Source organism: Sturnus vulgaris, chromosome 2 (assembly GCF_052056855.1).
Source record: "Sturnus vulgaris isolate bStuVul1 chromosome 2, bStuVul1.hap1, whole genome shotgun sequence".
Lineage (NCBI taxonomy): Eukaryota > Metazoa > Chordata > Aves > Passeriformes > Sturnidae > Sturnus > Sturnus vulgaris.
This window is the reverse complement of record NC_142244.1, coordinates 47805177-47825817: the sequence shown is the minus strand read 5'-3', so window position 1 is coordinate 47825817 and position 20641 is coordinate 47805177. Positions and strand designations below refer to the sequence as shown.

The following is a 20641-nucleotide window of genomic DNA, read 5'->3' as shown; positions in this document are numbered from 1 at the left end:
TTCTGCAAAACAAGAGCAGAAAGCTCCTTAATGACTCTTCTGAACTGAGGACAAACGCAAGCCATTTTTTCTACTTCCAAGATCTGGTAGACTTTTTTTTGTTTTAAAAAAAGAATCAAAAGTTTTTAAAAGTCACCAAAAGAATCACTTCTCTAAGTATCAAATCAGCATACATATTTTCTGTATTTCCATTATTTTAGTGGTTTAGCAACAATTTTAAATTCTTTAGTTCATCCAAGTTTCTCTATGATTTATAAACAACAACTTCTCTCAAATAAAGAGAGCTCCCCAAAAGTTTAATTAGCATGTAACTTGGAAACTCATACGCTTAAGTAATACATCTTCCATGAACCTGCATGGTATTTTCATGAGGCATCACTAAGACAGACAATGTTTTCCTCCAAAATAGATTCTACAGCATTTTATCTGCCACGCTAGAAATCGTTATCTGAACAGATAATTATTACTGGTAGCCTCAATTTCACATCTTCAAGTAAGCAAAAAATTGTTTGCACTACAGCTCGCCTCAATATTGTTTGCAACCTCCATCCTAAAGCAGACCTTAAAAAATTAAAAACTTTAAAGATGTTCTGGAATCCAAACTAAGTCAACCTAATAATATAGCCAGGAGAGGAAAAGGGAAGTTAAAATATATGCAACATAAAACATTAATACATAAAACCATACACAACATCGCAGTTATGCACAAGGCTCTGATGGCTTGAAAAAACAAAACAAAACAAAACGAAGTCCAACTGTAGTTTTTGTGACTCCAAAAGAGTATGGACAGGCCAATTAGTTCAAATTTTTTAAAAAATTTATGTTTCGTTTCTTGTCTGTATTTGAACAGTGTGACACCATTCTCTAGCATAAGAAATAAAGCTCTCAGTTGTAATTTTCAAGTACTTAGAGATGATACACAGACTCGTTTCTAATAGTATAGCTGCTTTAAATTGGGAGCAATTGAAGCTGCAGCTTCAAGATCACCTCACACTGAGCACCAGGTGGCCCTGGAAGAGCAGGTATTTCTCTTCCCTCTTCTCTGCAAGTAGCAGCAGCAGTGTTTATGCACCTGTAGGGCACACAAGGTCAGAGACCTTACAGCACTGCATTATCCCCATCCTCCCTCAATCTTTGTTATACTTGTCACTTGGACTTTCTACTGATGCTGATCCACAGTTCCTTTTGCAGACCACCTCAGTAGGACAAAAGAGCAAATAAGTTGTATTCTTAGAAAAGAGTGGGGAAGAAGATAAAATGTAGAGTGCTGCCAAAACAGTGTAGATTTAATTAGTTCAGGAAAGCTGTGAATTCACACCTTTAAGGCAAATGTAACTTCCAAAGACACCAAAAGACTGAAATATCAGTAGGAAAAAAAGAAAAGTATTATTCGCTGTAAATTTAAATCTCAAACCCACCTAACACTGATTAAGAATGACAGCTGACTCACATCCAGAAAAGCTCATCTATTCTGACCTGCTGCACACTGCTTGACTATCAAAGCACCACTTTCTGCTCACTTCTCTCTCCTTCAAAGAAAGAAAAAGGGGTCAAATCTTGTCAAATCCAGCAACTACAGCCTTCCTATAGCAGGGCCTGTTGTGATAGGACAAGGAGAAACGGTTTTAAATTGGAAGGTCAGTTTAAGATTAGATATAAGAAAGGTCAACTTAGATTAGATAGAAGAAAGAAGTTGTTTTAGAATGAGGGTGAAACACTGGAACACGTTGCCCAGAGAGGTTTTAGATAGGGAAACTTTTAAGGCCAGGTTGGATAGGACTCCAAGCAATCTGATCTCATTGAAGAAGTCCCTGCTCATTGCAGAGGTGTTGGGACTAGGCAGCCTTTGAAAGGTCCCTTCCAAACCAACTATTCTGTGATTCTCTTGTTCCTGTAACTGTTCTCTCCCTCTCCTGGTTTCCATTTTCATTTAGGCATCTGAAAAAGTGTATCATTGTCTTTCCTGGGTTTCTACTAAATTATTCAGGTTTAAAAAAAAATTAGTTTGCTTTCACATGGAAATCACTATTCCTCAGGAAACCTCGGATTCTTTTATAGTCACGCTTCTCTTCTCTGCATTTACTACACTTTAATTCTACTATTTCCATCATTCTGCTAACAGTCAATATTTTATACTGTTCCATGCACTGAATTTTCTTGCTAACTGCTTGCTTACCCGCTTCCCTGACCATCAAATTTATTGAAAGTGAAAATGCATTAATGGTTTTCATGACATTTTATGATTTTATGATTTTTCATTACTTCCTTCCTCTTTTCATTTGTTTTCACCTGGGATACTGGCGCCAAATTAATAAATTTAAATGAATCTCCAAAAGTTAACTGAATCTCCAAAATACCAAAATGTTTCAAGTCTGCTTATCTCTGTGTTCCAAAAAGCCCATCTCTGCTTGCCATGCTTGCACTGCACAAGTCCTTTGCCACTCATGACTCCTTTTTGCAGTATTTATTTTCCCATTACTTCAACAAGTTCAAATGGGCATGGTGATTAATATAAATCACTAGTGTTCACCCCAAATTTGGGTTAAATAATAAAATTTTCATATGTGGGGCTTTCATTTACATTTTTAATACCTCCATCACCCGTTCCTAATGTGCTCCAATGGTTTGGACTGCTATTAACTTGACCTAATCTTAGCTGTCTGTTCCAGCTTCAACTGCAGCAAATAGGAAGCAAAAGCTGTTCCCAGAGAGTGAGTGATTTTGAGAGAGAGGAGATGAACTGTTCTGAAAGAGTACTTACTCTTGGTTGAGATGTCTAACTAGAGAAGGCTGAATTCCGACAAGAGAAATTCCACAAGGCTGTCTTGCTGTCTTTACCATTTTGATTAATGCTGGCTCCACTTTCAAATTTTACCACTGCTGACAATCATTGCTGAGCTCACCAGCCACAGTAACTTTTCTTTCCCTCAGACTGTAGTTCCCCACCTCCTACTTATTCTTTGCTGCAGACACCTGACCCCCACTGAATAGAGTCATCACTGCACATGCTGAGTCTAATCAATTCTCTGCTGCAGCCTCGCATGACCCGTGTGCACTTCAGTTGTAGTATTATCACCAATGTTTCTCAGTGTGTATTTAAAGAAACAGATTTCTGTGCTATTCTCAGAACTGTATACTCTTTTTCAAGGTAATTTCAATGCCCTAATATAACATCAAATGATTAAAACTGTCATCAAACATCAGGCTACTTAAAGATTTATACTGACGTTCCCCAGGCATTTTCTGAATTAACATCCAAACCATTGCATGCAAGATTACAGGTGAAGCTCTAAAACTCAGGGAGCTAACCTCAAGACACCCAAAATTTTGCCTCTTGTCTCAGAGGTACATGGAACCCATAGAGTAAAAATTTCCTCAGAACTTGGCATCAACTGGTAACTGCAGCTGTTGCCCAACAGATGATCAGAACTAAAACTATTCTTTTACATTTCACTGCTTCATATTAGGTTTAAAGGACTCTTATCTAGGTAAGTCTAATGAATTTTTAAGAATTCTAGGTAAGTTGTCGTGCTTCTACTATTGCTAATTTCTTTTGGCTTTCTGAGAAGAGGATTTTGGCACTCAGGGAAGTGCTCCCACAATACTTGATTATTTTAAAAGGTTACAATGTTTTCCAGATAATACTATATGAGAAAGATGTGTCCATAAAAAAAAGTAGACAAAGAAGATGGAGACAAACATTTGTTTAATGAACACAATGATGGTGTTAAAACATTACTAGGTTATTACTACTCTTCAGGTATACATTCATTGAAACTCCAAAATAACACTGAACATTGCATAAATGAGACAAAGCTCATACATATGTAACTATTCTTTTAAGAAGCCAACAGACAAAACAGCTAACGAAGTACAAATTCAGAGAATGGTCTTTATCTATTCTGCCTTCCTGTGTTTTGATCATTGTCTATTTTGCCTAGGTAAGAATATGAGCTAACAACGCACTACCAAACCTAAGCTATGTGGAGTGACTTCCATAAAGTGGGAGAAGTTACCAGCAAGGGTACAAAGAAATAAAAAAGAGAATTTTAGCAAAAGATACAATTTCCCAAAACCTATTATAGGTCTTTCCCATGTAATAAATCTCAAACTTTTTAAATCAAAACTCAATTGCATTAAGGCTTTAAGAAGCACTTGAAAAAAATTACTATTAACAAATCTTCAGAATGGAACGCTAGTTCCACTAGCAAGTGTAAGATTCAAAAAGTAGAAGAATCTAACACTTCACCATCAAAAGTATCAAAAGTTACCAGCAAATTTGTTTAAATTGCCTTTTTATGACATCAGATCTAACTTTTCTGTAACACAGTACCAACAGCATTAAGCAGACTTCATGGGCCAGTTATTACCTTATCCCATGAATCAGGATAATCTGAAGCCCGAGTTTTCAAGTGATTCTCAAAGCTGAATCACAGTACAAGCTTCCACAGAAGCTTAGGTACATGAAAGTAGTTTGGCATGCACACCTATAGACTATATTCTTTGCTGAATCACCTAAAGATTTCTAAGGCACACCAAAGATTTAAGTTCTCTACCAGAAGGCACTTTTTTCACAGGGATAAATTTCATCTCATACCCCAAGTTTTAAGGCATATAGAGAGATTAAATATTATTGTATGAAGTTACTATTTCAGTTAAGAACTTTGCAGCCAAGCTTTGTCACACTATTTTCATGTGAGAAAAAAGAAACACATTGTGGTCTTCAGAAGTTTTCTTTCAGGAATGTCTAACAAGATCCTACATACATTGCTCAAGGAATTTACAATGTTTGGTTGTAACATTTCTGGAACCAGACATTCCAAAATATCAGATAGGTCTTCATATTCAGTTCTTTTATGGTAGGTAGATCGTCTTGAATTACAGGACTTGTATCTAGCCCTCTAACATTTCAAGTTTTTTACTGCCTTCCAGGCTGTGTGCAGAGTTTTGGTACGGTGATGAATTTTGTACTGTCTTTTTTTGCAATTGCATCCACAGTGTAGTTCTTGTTTTGAAATTATCAGTGTAGCTTTCCAGGACGTTCACACCAGAGATCAAATATTTTATCCATGGCACTAATCGCAGGTTAAACCCAGTCCAATTTCATCTTTTCCTTTCAAAAAATGTAAGGAAAAACCCTCATAGTGTGAAGTCTTTGCTGGTGCTTCACAAGGCAGTTAAGCTTCCAGAGACTAGAAATAGATGCCATCTGTTTGATTTAAACTTTTATTAGAAATCCATTTCGTCTTGCTTTTTCCTTTGGCATCCTTTCCACTGGGAAATACTGAACAATCAAAGCCTCTGCAGTTCAAACTGTGGGAGAAGGGAAAAGGCAAAAAAGGAGGCAAAAACAGGAACAAGAAAAACTCTCCTAATGTCAGTGAACTCAAGACTCAAGGTATCCAGCTGCTACTAACAGTGTTTTCAACATTCTGAACACACATTTAAGAAGTTTTGACAAGAAAAATGTGGTATTAACTGAGAAAAAATTGGAATTATAAAGTAACAAATATACATAGTAATTTTTTTTGGTTTTCTGTAACTCAAGACTTCCTTGCCAAACGAATTAATAAAATCAGATGATAGAAATGCTGCTCTAAGATCTATGAAAACTCAAACGATGAAATTAATACATTTGCTTATTCTATAGCAAATGCTTTGCTGAAGTAAGCCATATTTGCTGCACAGTCCTTGAGATATCCTCACATGTGCATTTTTGGTTTTTTTAACTGTGGAGCTCTCGTCAAAAATTCTGAGTTACTTGCCTTGTAGTACCAGTCCTGAAATTTTTTACAGCACTCTTCACTGCAGAAATCTCTCACTACACCATCAAGTTCCTTAGTTGCTCCCTTTTTGCACAGCTGTGAGCAGTAATTACAAGTAACACATCTCAGTCCTAACCGTCTTGCAAAGTCTTGTTTATATAGCAGCTTGCAGCCTGGAAACAGATTTTAAACATTAGGAACAAAGTAATTTTTACAGAGAGATATCACAGTTAAGAGTTAAATATTGAAAATTAAATGAATACAAAAACAGCTAACAACTGGGGCTTCATACAAATTCAGGTTGCACAGTAAGACTATATTTAATGATATTTTTACCCAAATACCTTCCCTACACAACTCTATGGCTTCCTATCATGTCTGCATCTTTTTCAAAACCCTATGCTGAATCTTTCTTTATCAAATCCCTGAATAAACCATCAGGAAAAAATCCATAATTTTCTTTTAATACAGACACATGCAAAAGCATTGACTTGGAGTTACATTGCTCAGTTACACATCCTCAAAATGCTACACATGCAGACAACACTATCTACTAAAGAAATACCTATCTTCACGGATCAACTTAGTTTTATTACTACCTTTACTTATGTTAATAACAACAAACCACTTAAGATAACTCATTAATATTTACGGAAACTAATATGTACAAGATGACCTAAGAACTGAGAGATTTCTTAAAAAATGTAACTATAAAGCAAGCAATGGTCAGTAGTGAGAATTATGCAATGACAGGAAATTACGTATGAAATTTCTGAAGAGTTTGTATGCAATTAGTATTTTAATATTTTTTTCACATTGGAGTGGGGTGAAGGTGTTGGTTATTTTGGTTTTGGTTGGTTGTTGTTTTGTGTTGGTTTGGTTTTTGGTGAGGTTTTTTTCTTGTGTTTTGGGGGTGGGTTGTTTTTATTTTGCATTTACTATGCAGTCGTAATTTCAAGGCTGCAATAATGACAGCTATATTCTTCTATAATCTGATCCTCCCTCAAGCACATTAGAAAACACATTCTAACATATTAAATGCCTTAAAAGATGAATACTGTAGCTATTATACAGGCTATTTTCAGAATTTATTGTATTTAAATGACCTCAAATCCAGTGCCTATTCAGCTGATGCCTAAATCATATACTGTATACATCTGTAATTGCCCTAATTTTACAGGAGAGAACAGAATGAGAAGATGAAGTAACTCTCTATATAGAACACTGGAGGGACAAGATAACATTTACACAGAACTTTAATCTAAGGTACTGCACCTGCTTTTATGATCTACCAAGTATCACAGTACCACCTAAGACCAGAACTCAAGTTTTCCAAGTGGCCATTCTGCTAGGGCATATATATATATCTATGTATAACCTAACAGATGCAAATTGCTGTACTTCTGGTAAGTTATGAAACTCAGTATGTAACATACATTCTATACTTCCTCTGCCATACAGAATATAAAAATACTATAATGTACTCAGTAATTTCAATTATGTGACTTCTGCTGTGGTCTATTAGGGTAGAATTCATATATGTGACACTGAGATGCTATTTTTAAATCACTAAAAGCACAAGAATGCAAATGGAAGATGCAGCAAACTGAATCTTCCAAACACAAAACATTATTGAGGAACTTTATCTTGGAATGCAACAACCTTTGCTAACAAATTAAATTTGCTAGGAATGTCAAAACAAGACACTTACAGAATAATGTGCAAATAAGAAACTGTAGGTAATTTGGTTTTAAGTGCTTTTTGTTGGGGTGGGTTTTTTGTTTGTTCTTTGAGTTTTTTGAGTTCTTTAACAACAGAATAAAGAGAATTACTAGCACAGATGGAAAGTGCCATACCAGCAACCATCCTTACAGTGAAACTGATTTGGACTCTAAACACATTGCTTTGAAGGAAATAACAATCCTAAAGATAACAGTGTGTGCAAGCTATTAGTTAAAAGAACAATTAAAAACAAAATTTCTTGCCAGTATTTTTTCCTGCTGGCTGTATCTCTCACTATTGCAGAGATCATCATATTCTTTCCACTTCTTTAAAATTCCAGAGATATCTTAGCACCACAATGTATCCTCCTCTTCAGCTGTCTCTTAGAAAAGCCACCCAATGCTGCATCACCCTTTGAAAACCATAGACTAGTAGTGCTCTTCTACTACCAACCAGGCAACCTGTGTCCACCTGGCTAAATAGTTTACAAAAAGGAACGGAAAAAAACTGACATTTTTTCTTGGCTGCTGAACTACAGGAAGTAAAGTTGAAAATAATGCTGCTGTTTTATTTAAAATAGTTATCAGGTAAGAAATTTTCCACTCTACAGTCAGACATCTCCCACATCTCTGTGACTCATGGAAAATGATCAGTAAACATTAAGTAATGGGAAACAGAAAGACAAAAATTTCAGCCCTTAAGACCTAAATCCCTGGAAAACATGTTTTGTTTTGGGTTTTTTTTTTCATAGATCACTGAGTGTAGGGCTTCTTGCTGAAGAAGGCCTCTACAGAAGACAAAAAGCCCAAATTTTATAAAACTTTGTATGTTGACAATAGATTGTTACAACCCTGAAGACTGCTAAAGTAGAATCTTTACAAAGTCTTTCTTTTGCAACGTCATCAGCAAAATTCTACAGATTTTTCTGAAACTCTTTTATGCTTTTATAATAGGTAGCTTAATCTATGGGGCCAGGGAAAATTTAGTTTAGCTTCAAGATCTTGTGACTTCAAACAAAGACAAACCAAAATGCCTTTCTTAGGCCCTTGGTAGCCTGCAATCCAGGTTATACATTTTTATTACAGTGCTATGGTTTCGACTGAAAGAGTAAGACACTTGTATGGAAAAAGGTATTTACCTCTGGCAAAACAGAATTGTAAGCTCAAAGAACTTGGTCTTCTCTTGCACAAGAGAAATCCTGAATCAACATAACAGTAACACACATGCTGGCTATGTAGATGTGACCATGAAGTGGGCTTTAATTTACAGCACACTGTAGATGAGTAATACAAAAAGCACTGAATGTCTAACCTTTCTAATATTAACACTAAAATCCTGAGGGATTGTTCAGCCTAACTCCCCTGGGGACCTGGGGTTCACGAGTATAAGCACTGCCTAAAATAGAGAGCTGACAGTTCCAACATTTTGAACAAAAAAATATGAGTAAAATCTTAAGTTCCTCAAGATTTCTGCTACAACACCAGACCCACAAGTTACAGTGTGGTCAGATGGAAACCTCTACTGCTTTAAAGTGCCTCTGAGAGAAAATAGCTCTTACTTTGAAAGAAATTACAAACAGTGATTATTTGGCTCAAGCTATACCAGTCCTTAATTATGGTCTGTATTAAAGTTCTAATACCATCACACAAGCTGGCTGTCTCAGAAAGACCACTAAGGACCATTTTCAGAAGTATCTCCAACTCAAAATCTAAAGCAAACAAAAACCAAGTAGGTGAGTATCTGCTAACTTCACATAACATATCCTTAATTACATTATTAGAATTCTAGCTTCCAAGCAAAACCCAGCACAAACCCTAACTCTTAACAGCCCTGAATTATAGTTCCCCACATAAATGGTAGAGAGAAGACAACAATCTGAACACATACAAGAGAAGACTGCTGACAAGACAATACCCAGGCAGTTCCTCAAAACCTTTACCTCAGGGAAGTTCCAGGTTTCAGAGAGATTCCTTTCTCTTGGCAGATTCAAGAACTGCCAGGTTGAGCCTTGCAGAGCTGCCCATGGCAGAAGACCTGCTTCACCTGACTGACTGCAGACTCGGTGAAGGTGAGCTACTAAGAACACAATCTTATTCTACTAGCAGCACCTACCTGAGTTACAGAAGTTGAGCAGATTTTTGTATCAAGTACCTCTGTAAAAAGGAACGCTGAACCACAAGTAATCCTGAGTCCTCAACACCAGTCTCTTTTTACCAAAGGGACTACCATCTTTTATACAGAGTAATTGTTCCACCCTAAAATAACTGGTCTTTTACCTCTGAAAGGCTGTCTTTACTAAACTACCTTTGTCCTTCAAGTAATATGCAAGACTGGCTGCTCTCTCATCTTGTAATAACTTCAACTGTTACCTCTTCTACAGAAGAACAACAAAAGGCCTGTAGTATCCCAAGCTATGTCTTGGAAGCTTTCTGGAGCTATGTTCCATCCAGATCTTTCTGCTCTGTCTCACTCAGTACTGATGCACGTACAAAACCCATTCTCTACCCACACTGCTAGCACCTGCTGTCTCTGCATTCATAATAAACATTATTATTTTTAGGAAAACAGATACAATGTATCCAAATTCTGGGTCCTGCTTGGATTACAGTTAAAGTAGACCCTACCCTCTTCTCTGTAAAGAGAAGTTGTGTATACCCACCCCTTCCTTCCTTGTCTTCACTTTAAGAACCTTCCATTATTATTCACTCCAACTTTCATACAACCTCAGTTTATCCTACTATTTCCTGATATTAAGTACTATTTTCTTTTCTCCCATCTATCTTCTATTCTCCTCACTCCTACTCCAATCCAGTTACTCATGTTTTGCTTATTCTTTAATCTTTTCAGGTTGATAATTCCTTCACATTAATAAGAAGCATCTTTATAAGCTTTCTTATTCTTGTGCTCATAATCTCAGCACATTAAATTGCATCAGCCCTTATCTGCAGCAGTGAATGCTGCCTTTGCTCAAAGAACTATCACAAACCTCTTTAAGAAGTACAACTGTGGAATTAACACTAAAGAATGAAAATCTAACAAGGACCACTGGTGTCGAACAATGCAAAGGATTTCACTTGATATACTTTACTGTTTTACAAATGATCTCTTCACAAAGAAAAACAAAAACTTCAAGACTCAATATGTGTACAGAAAATTTAAATTATATTACTTAAGCACTATCAATGCTCCCCTCTACAAAGAGAAAGAAAGATAAACAATCTACTTCCACATAGTTGTAGCTTTCCATTTCTCAACTGCAACAACAGTATAAAAATATCAAAATTAAGGCTAACAAGTTAAAACTGTCAAGTAATTTCACCAAAGATGTATTCAAGAAGCACAAATTGGAAACTACATCTACAATGAGACTCTTTCACAAGTGGAATACCACAAGAACCAACTGTCCAGCTCTTCCATGTGCGTTTGTCTAGGAGGTGCTAAAAATACCAGGCAGTATCCTAATTGATTGTGAAACACTGATATGTAAGCAGCTGTATAAAATTTAACACACCTGTGTTAAGGCTCTCTCAGTATCTGTAATGTTTTCATATAAATCTAAAAATTAATCAACAAATCATTTAATAGTATACTTTACCAAACAATCCACTGTGCAGTACTGGTTGGGAAAATCCCACTCTAAAATCTACAATGCTTTAACTGAATATAGACCCTTCCTAGAGGAAGGTACTTAATTGCTTAATTTCCTAAATTTATTTTTCCACTTGTTGACTCCACAGTATTTTAAGAGGTTGTCTCTACTTATATGAAACATCAGAGACTATTTCAGAGAAAATTCTATGTCTGCATAGAGTTTCATGTGCAAAAACCATAATTCCCAGAAATTTATTAGCAGGCTGTATCAGGGTGATAGTACAGTTGCTAGTTGGACAGCTGTCGTTTATCTGTATTATCTATTTAAAAATAATATTAAAATGTGCATTATAAAATTATTAAACCTGTGTTGTTCAAGTCATAGCACTTAGTTCTACTGGAAAGATCAATTATGTAATTGAAATATGAAAAATAAATGAAAAATGAAAAATAAAATTATGGTAATACTCATCATATAATAATTTCATTGCTGGATTGCCAAAGAATGATTTGCTTTCCCAGACTCTCAGAAGGAATTAACAGAAACAAAAAAATTAAAATAAAACCGACTCCCAAAATACCTCAAACCCAGTAACTTGAAGTCCTCCTCAGGATTAAAAACTTGTACAGCCTATCTTCAATTGTCACTCATGCAACTACACATACATAAAAATCCACAAGCTACTTCTTACTTTAGCATACATAGTATATATCTTTTTCAATTTAGATACAGATATTTTGGAATGCATTCTAGTGGCAAAACACCAGGACAGCCTCAGCACCAGTGGAACAGATTAAACTCTTTCATCTACTCCGTTCAGGTTGTTCATTCTCCACATAGCATCTGACTTTTGGACAAAAACAGAAAAAGCATCCAGTACTCCATGAAAGAATTAATAACCATCTTTAGCACAAAATCTAGGTCAGTTCTAATCACACCTTATTGTAATGGAGGTTTCAGCTACTTCCTGCATATGTTTTTAAGTGTCTCAAGAGAAACATATAAAGAAAGAGAGCTGGAACAAAACCACACAGAAATACTGATCCAAAAGAATTTAACCCTTTAGACAGGATCTGTGTGTAAATATAGATGTATATGCACGTGTGAAAAAACCCCTCAGGTATGATGAAGGGGAGCAATGTTGACATCTTCAGTACTGCAGCTGGGCAGATGTAAGCAATCAAGAGATATTTGTGGTAGATCTTATATATGCTTTCCCATCAGTTTGCACAAAGATGAACAACTAAGTACACTTGCAGAAATTTCAACATGTTTTTAACTCCTGATTTTATCTAGGAGCTTTTATAAACACTCCCCTGAAAATTCTCCACATTTTCTCCTGAGAGTTCGTTTTTTCCTCAAAATGACATCAGCTTTTGTCACTCAGTGCCTCTGGCTATTACTTCTCAAACTGTGATACATTGTCTTCTGATGAAGAATAATTGCATGCTCAAAAAATAATCTGTGTTGGTGAGTTCCTTGAACAATCTGCAAAACCAAAACCAGGATGTCCTCTATATCCAAAAAGTATTTGGTACTTGTACTGGTTTTGTTATGTCACAAACAGTTGAACATATATCTGGAAGAAGGCTTTGAAATTAAGGACAAAGCAGTGACGTATAGGTGCCTGAAAAAGGGGGAAGAAAAATCTGTCGTGTCTGATGATGATTTGCTGTCCACCAAAGTCCTGGCCCTGTCCTTCCCACATCAGATCTAAGTACAATTAATTCTTGGATTGCACTATTTCTGCAGCCACTGATGACAACTGATGGTTTTCCTTCAAAACACATGGTCTAGGGTTCCTTCAGAATTTCTGTCCAGTTCATTGGTTTATTTGCAACAGGACCACAGCTCTTTGTCATATGCATCACAAATGAGACCTCAGCTACAGCTGGCAGGTATGCACTGTATTCATTCAAGTTATAATCTACTTAATGGTGCTTTTGACTATCCTCTATTACTCAGTGGCTCAGATAATCACAGTAAGATGATAAACTTTGTCTTTATGGTAACATTTTGCACATTCACCCTCATAAATATAGTATTTGCTCTTGAGCTGGCAATCCAGCACCTGCAAACTGAAAATCCACACTAAGACATCTGGCAACAGATTCCCTCCACTTAGTACCTACCTATATTTATATAGGAGAGACTGTTTTTATTCCTTTTCTTCCCCAAATTTTCCAGTAGGAAACACAAGTCCTCACTTACTTCAAGCCTCCTCATTCAGAAATAGTAAAGGCATAGCTGGCATTATGAATCCTACTCATTTCATTGTGACAGCCATCCGGCTTTAAAATGAGGGAGTCATAAATATTCACAATAATAGAAGTATATACTTAAATTTCCAGAAAAGTATCTTGCTCTTGTTTGAATGTATTCTATGGAACTGTTTCATTCACAGAAACAATTTCTAGCTAGAGGTTGCTGAGCAATGAGTGCAATGATACACTGTGAGGCTGGCCCTTAATTTGTCTGTTTTTCACTCTCCAGCTACCACTTTGCAGCCTACAACACCACACTCCATTCTTCAGAAACAAAAGACTCCCGTGCTGTCAGGGAATGGCATGGAGGGAAGACTGCCTTCAGCCCTGCATGCCAAACCTCTCCAATTTAACAGGATCCTCCTACAAGTAAACTCCCATATCTACTATTTATTCTGCTTGAAAGCAGAGATCTTCCACAGGTCCTATCAAATGACATTGGAAGTGTTGTTGTTACAACTAAAGAAAAAATATTCACCATATTTGTGAATGGCAGGTCATCCATTTGTACCTAAACTTCTAAGATCATGATTAAATACCAGTATCAAAGGAGAGCTCACCAGAAGTGGAAAGGATAGGTCCTTGTTAAAAACCTATTTTGCTATTTCTATTAAAACCATCCTTTACTGCAACTTAAAAAATCCTAGGCCCATGGAGTTCCCTTTCCGTTTGTTTTCTTTTTGAAAATTCAAGTAATTAATCAAGCAAATTGTAGTGACACTAATCAACACATAGCAACAGGCATCACTCAAGTTATGGCTTAAGTAACCATTCTAAGCCAACACAGAACTTCTACCGTTGTACTTAATTTAGAGAATGCTAATCAAAGAGAAAGCTTGGTGCAGTTAATGCTGTATATGCACTACTGCATACATTTAAAAAAAGAATGTAAAATGGTTTTGTGCATATATATGTGTATGTATTTATACACACACACACACTGAAGAGTGCTACCCTTAACCTGGACTAAGTGGTGAAAAGGTCTAAAGGCAGCTCAGATAAATTAAAAATAGAAAGTACCTGCACTAGTAACAACAGGTACAACCACTTCAATAATACTAGTGAAGAGACTTCTGGTTTAGCCTCAAGTACAACAGAAGGAATTGTTATCTTAAATTTTAACATTATATATAAACAATGAAAGTCAACCACAGTAAAACAACGAGCAGTACCTCAGGAAAAAACCAAAAACATACATACCTTCACTGCAAAAGGGTCTTTTGATACCAGAGAAATTCACTGTTTCATGGAGCGTTTTCTCTTCCTGACAGTATTCACAGTATGTAACTATGCAGTGCAGCTTCTTATAATCATCAGAACATGCTCTGCTGCAGAACTGATACACTTTGTTCTAAATGCAAAGTTGCAAAGCATCGTGAATAAGGTTAATGGATAAAATGTTAAGGTCTAACTAGTGCAACTTGAAGTAATAGTTGCCATTAAGACAACTTACAAAGTAAACAGAAGTGTGAACACATAATTAGAGTATGACTTCTAATGCCAAAAATTTATAAATCCCAATTATGCTGATAGTGCTACAAATATTCATAATTTCACATGAGAACACTGAACACAAAATATGCCACTTAATCTCAGCATATCCCCTTTAGATACTTCTCTCAGCTCATAAAGATGTTTAATAATGGTCTATCATATCTACAATAACTGAAGATGAAAACAGATTTCAGACATACAACTGATGTGAGAAAATATTTTCTGTTTTTAAAATTCCACAGATATTATTTATGAACAAAGACTTCCACTTTTATCCATACTGAAATTAAATAATATTCTACAGAATCAGGTAGATTTTAATTGAACTTTTTAAAAGAAACTTCAATACCTTATAAAATAGCTAGAAAAAACATATTCAAGTTCTAAGTCTAAATTTTAAACACATCACCATTCTAAGAATAACACTAACATCTCCCCTTACCTCCCATTCCAGCACTTCTGGTTTTGAACAGAAAGAACTTTTGCAATAATTACATTTCAACTGAATATCACTGGGAGAGACGAACTGACCATTTGTTGAAGACTGAACACTGAGAGTCTGAAAAACATAAACGTATATACATACATCACTAAAAAAACAAAGTTACTTTTAAAACATAGGTTTTTTTCAATTAAGCTTACAGTATTTGAGAATTTAGGAGTTTATTTATAAACTAAAGAGCATTTCTGGCAAAACCACAGCAGGTTAGTTCTTTAGCTTAATTCCTTTTCCCTTGTCATCACAGGTTTTCCAATTTTGAATCTTTACACTTACTTCAACCATAATTACTTTAAGTCATATTTTTTTTACCTTACCCTTCTTATACCTTTTATTTAAGGGTAAACACATTTTTTGTAAAAATCAACAAAAAGTATGCCCAAACTGAACGCTTCTGTTAATCACAAAACATGTATTTTCAAACAAATACATTTCACATCTTGTATTATTTTGGTGACAGACAGATAAAAGACCAACGAACAAATATTTTCAAAGCCAAATCTCACCAAGGCAGATTATCAATATCTTATGCAAGCATACCACTTGAAAATACAATTACTAAAGTAAAAGGCTTTCAGTGAGAAACCTCACATCTACTCAGATGAAGAAAAAACTAGCTGACAGTCCTAAGTAGCCTCAATCCCGTGGCAGGAAGATGCAATTATTCACATGACCAGCCCCTAAACAACACAGGGGTTTAAAACTGAGAAAAAAAATACAGACTGCATGTGTAGGTGTGAGAATTTAATTCTGTAACTGAGTTAATTTCTTTAACGTACTTCTGAGGCAATCAGTAGATAGGAGAACTCAATTATACAGTACCTGTATCTTTCAGTATGTCTTGTATCTCCCAACAGAATAGTGTATTTTTTGCATATTCCCTGATTAAGCAAGAGCTATTGGTGTATTATAGATGTGATGTTCAAGAAAAAAAATCTGAATCAGTAGTCAGTAGTTATCAGAGACACTTGTATCCAGGACAAACTTCTTACATCTGTCTTCTTGATAAACCTTCCCACAATATTTGCAACAAAGCAAATATATTTAAAGACAAATTCTCTTCAGACAGATCTGTAACTACCTCTTCACTTTGTAAGAGTGGAAATTCAAAACATTTCAGTTACAGGATACTTTTCTTCAGACTGTCATGTTAGTAAGGGCTCACCTACACTAAAAAATAAATAAATGCTATGTTGAGATTTATTGCTGATATAAACCTTGATCTATGTGGGCTGGTACTGCTGAGTGCTAGTTGGCAGTGCAAACAGTATCTTATGCAGATGCATTAATTCTGTATCAAGAGTTTGCAGACATTAAGTAGTCATGCATATTTCCCAATCAGAGGCAGGACCTGAGAACCAAATGCCAGGCGGCAGAAAGATGACACCTTTACCTCAATGGCCCATTAGCCTGTAACAACTTTATATAAATAACTTTTACAACTACTTTTTTTTCTGATGCCTACATACAATATTATCATATTTCTCTCATTATATCCAGCAAATGTCCCTGTGGCTCAGCAAGGTTTGCTTCACTTTGGCTGCTCTAAATAGCTGAAGACTTGCACAAACATGAGAGTCACAGAGGCATTTTTAATTGCAAGGTCCAACCTGTGCAATTCTGCATTTGCAGGTGTCTTCACAGAGCAAACACCATGCTCAACACACGCTGCTGTGTGGCTTATGGAAGCCTGGAAGCTCTCAATGAAAAGTAAAAGAAATCAAGAATAGCCAGCACCCCTAGTTCAGGAATGAAGGCATGGCAGATGTGGCAACTTGTACAGAAACACTGCAGACAGAGGGAGGAATGAAGATGAAATATACTAAGTGGTCATCAAATCAAAAGCTACCCTTATCTTTCATATCTGCAGTTACCTTTAAACATGGGACCCAACAACACCTATTGTGAGGTGTTAAGTTAAAAGCAAAAGTTAAAAGTAAAACATAATTTTTAGTTGTTTTCTGAGGTATGCCACAGTTACTTTATTTCTTTCCATTACTGTTTACTGGTGTAGAATTTCAGACTCACAAAGTCTAGGGGGCTGGTAATTGAAAAATAAGCAAAAGCTAGAAATGAGAACAACAAAGTTTGATGGTATTTAAAATTAGAATTTGTTTTAAAGGAAATCTACGCTAACTATAGATTAAACAAATCTAAGCTGTTAAGCATTATTGCTTCCAAAATGAACTCAAAAGCAATGTTTTCACCATGAGGTCCTCAGGTTAATAAAGCATTTTTCCAGAAAAAATTGTAAAGAGCTGAATTCACACTGCTGAAAGTTCTAAACTGAGCAGAAGATGTTTTTTCAATCAAGTCAATCACAATATTCTTTTGTATGCCTCTTTAAAGTTTCAATTATCCTGCTTCTGCATAATATTTTGAGCTAAGGTGACATGCATGTAATATTTGCACCATATTGCTTTGCTTCTAACTTGCAAGGTACTTAAAGCACCTTTAGGAATTATTTGGAAGCATAATTACACACAAAGAATAATATAAGAAAAAAGATTATAAATTCATTAGAATCTTTCACCAGTCATCCTGAACACAAAGTTTTATCTATGCTATGTTGTATCAAAGACATCTTTGAATGTCTTTGGTGTATGTCAAACATGTACCTTTTTTTCTCTTTTGAGAGCCTGCCCTGAACAAGAGCATGGGAAGTGCAAGTAAAGCAAAAAAAAAAAAGCATTGTACAGCCCTTTTAAGTCTTCAATGCAACCGGCTCAAACTGCTCTAAGTTGCACGTTTAATAGTGAAGACTTGGCAGGCACAGCCCAGGATCTTCTGGGAGGACCACACAGCAGCACAGCTTCTGGCCAGCCCCTGCCATGGCAGTGTGTGTGACAGAGGATTATCCTTGCTCACAGCTACATGGAATCAAATTGTGGAAACATTTCTGTATGTAAGTGTATGTGTGGAAGAGCTAGTAGGGAGCCAGACCGAGATAAGGTGTTTTCTCCAGCTGAGGAAAAAAAACAAACAAAACCCTTTGAAAGAATCAAGTTGTTCCTAATGCACATAAGAGAAGCACTTATGAGGAATCTTCTACATGCTGTCATTCACTAGGACTTTTCCACAAGCAAAATCAAGGGCACTAAATTAAATAGGGAAGGAAACAAACACTTCCCTTGCACTCATGCACACACAGACCTTCTAGCCTAGGCATGCAAGCCTCCAATATTTTTATTATTATAAAATTTAGAAGAGTATTTGTCTGTGTGCACACACGTGTGTACAAGCAAGAGAGACGTAACATATATAGCCAAGAACACTTCCAAGGACCATCACAATGCTGAAAGAGAACAGCATTAGTGAATAACTAGAGAGAGTATCCTGCTAAAAACCACTGTACTTGTAGTTCTCACCCATACTGATCCTACAATTCTCCAGATACATCCATAAATTGGAAGCAAAACCCAAACCAATTAAAGCTTTAGAACAAATTTTGCACAGACTTATGTTTTGCCAGGTAGCTTGTACTGTCAGATACTTACAGAGCTGCTAACTTTGGGAAGACAGTTGTGTTACAGCCTCCATGTTCACAATAAATTATCAGTTTATTTTTCCCTCACCAGCAAGATCTTCAACTGACCCAGTAGAAGTACCAGTATCAATACTGATTTAAAACAATACACCTTGGGAACAGTTCTGTCTTTAACACTGCAATAACATCCTCCAAGAAAGAGTGTGGAAGACAAGATTCAGTCCCACTGTTCTACCACCAACTACCAAATAAAAAAATCACATAAAGGAGACTGTTGTCTCTCCTTTACTCTCTTACAAGATCAAATGCTCTTAAAGGCTGGCTGCTCAAAGGAGAATGTAGATATGGACATAAACTGTACAACATGCAGCTCAGCTGAATCTTTCCAATATTTCAATATACTAAAAGAACAACTAGCTAGAAACAAAAGGTTATTTGTAAGACACAATTATAATCAATCCCGAAGTTCTGTAAAACAAACTTACCCATTTTTAAACTCAAAGGACTAAAATACATGCAGAAGGGAGGAAACACAGGCATAAAATAGCAATTATTCTGTACTGAGAAGGATAACTCTTAAAGAACGAAGTCTAGGAAGAACAGCCACAGCAGGAAAAAGGGATGAATATGAAGCCAGAAAATCAAAACAAGATTTATCTCCATTAGTAAACATTGAAAAATATGGAGCACCATAGTAAATTGACCATTTTTTCAATTTAGGCTCAATACCTTACGTGTCATTTGGGTACAAGAAAAGCCTCAAGGGAGCACTTACTGTCCAGTGCTCACATTGTGGTACACCATCCTTCCCACCTGAATACTAAATGTACAGAACAAAGAAGCTGTTCTCACACATTCAACTCCAGCCTTATGGGGAATACATTTTATTCTTCTACACAGTGATTATTCAAAAGCTATCAAAAGTTAAAATCCAACAGTGCTGGTGGAACAAACTAACTGTAAGCAAGTGACAACCTACCCATTCTTGGTTTCTACTGAGAACACACAGAGTGTAAGGGTGCTTCAATTAAACTCCACTACAACACTGAACAAGAGATCTATGTGCAGCACTGAGACTGCAATGGAAGCATGAGCACAAGGATTCAGTAAGACAAACCCACAAGAAGCATTAAATGATATGGCAGTTCTATTCAATAATGTTGCTCAGTGTTGACTTATGTGCAAATCCAAGAAGGCCCAGGTTGAATTCATCATCCCCTGGCTGCATTTCTTCTGAGAGCTCTTGGGGATGCAATTAATTGTAAAATCACGTACAATAAAATAGATGTTAAATGGGTTTTCAAGAAGTATTACGTGTCTGTCATTACATACTAACAATACAAAGGTATTCTGTTAATCACTTCCACTGACAGACACCTACCAAACTGGTTATGAGGGAAACACAGAACATGGCTACATGATAGAGGTCCTACCCAGGGTATATAAAAGTAGCAATTAAAAGACCAATCTGCTCTCCAGTTGACAGAAAACAGCAAAGTTCAATGACAAATGGGAAAACCCTGTGTGGGTGTATGACACCATTCCACGAGGAAGCAATTAACAATTATTAGCATAAATCTGAGGAAAAACGTTTTTACATACAAAAATTGAAACATATTATTTAAAAATATCCTTTGATCACCAAGAGATTAATAGCTACAACACATTTTACTTATGCTCTAACCTTAATTAATACTGAAAATATGAAACTTTCAACAAGCAGAGCAGCCTCATCCAGGGTGCATGTCATCAGCCTTGCAAGCCCCCCATTTTCTGGCCACAATTTAAACAGCTGGTTTTGTCCATAAATGAAATGGC

The 20641-nt window shown here is 36.1% G+C and overlaps 1 protein-coding gene across 19 annotated transcripts in view; it reads right to left on the bottom strand.

The window, feature by feature from the left end:
• ZMYM2 (zinc finger MYM-type containing 2) overlaps positions 1 to 20641 on the bottom strand; it is an 84514-nt gene that overhangs the window by 19374 nt on the left and 44499 nt on the right. For all 19 annotated transcript variants that reach the window (XM_014877607.2, XM_088159455.1, XM_088159458.1 and 16 more), the window contains 3 exons: positions 15280 to 15396; positions 14544 to 14694; positions 5766 to 5938 (listed from right to left, as the gene is read on the bottom strand). In XM_014877607.2, coding sequence (XP_014733093.1) covers positions 5766 to 5938; positions 14544 to 14694; positions 15280 to 15396 — 441 coding nt within the window. The remainder of the gene's footprint in view (positions 1 to 5765; positions 5939 to 14543; positions 14695 to 15279; positions 15397 to 20641) is intronic.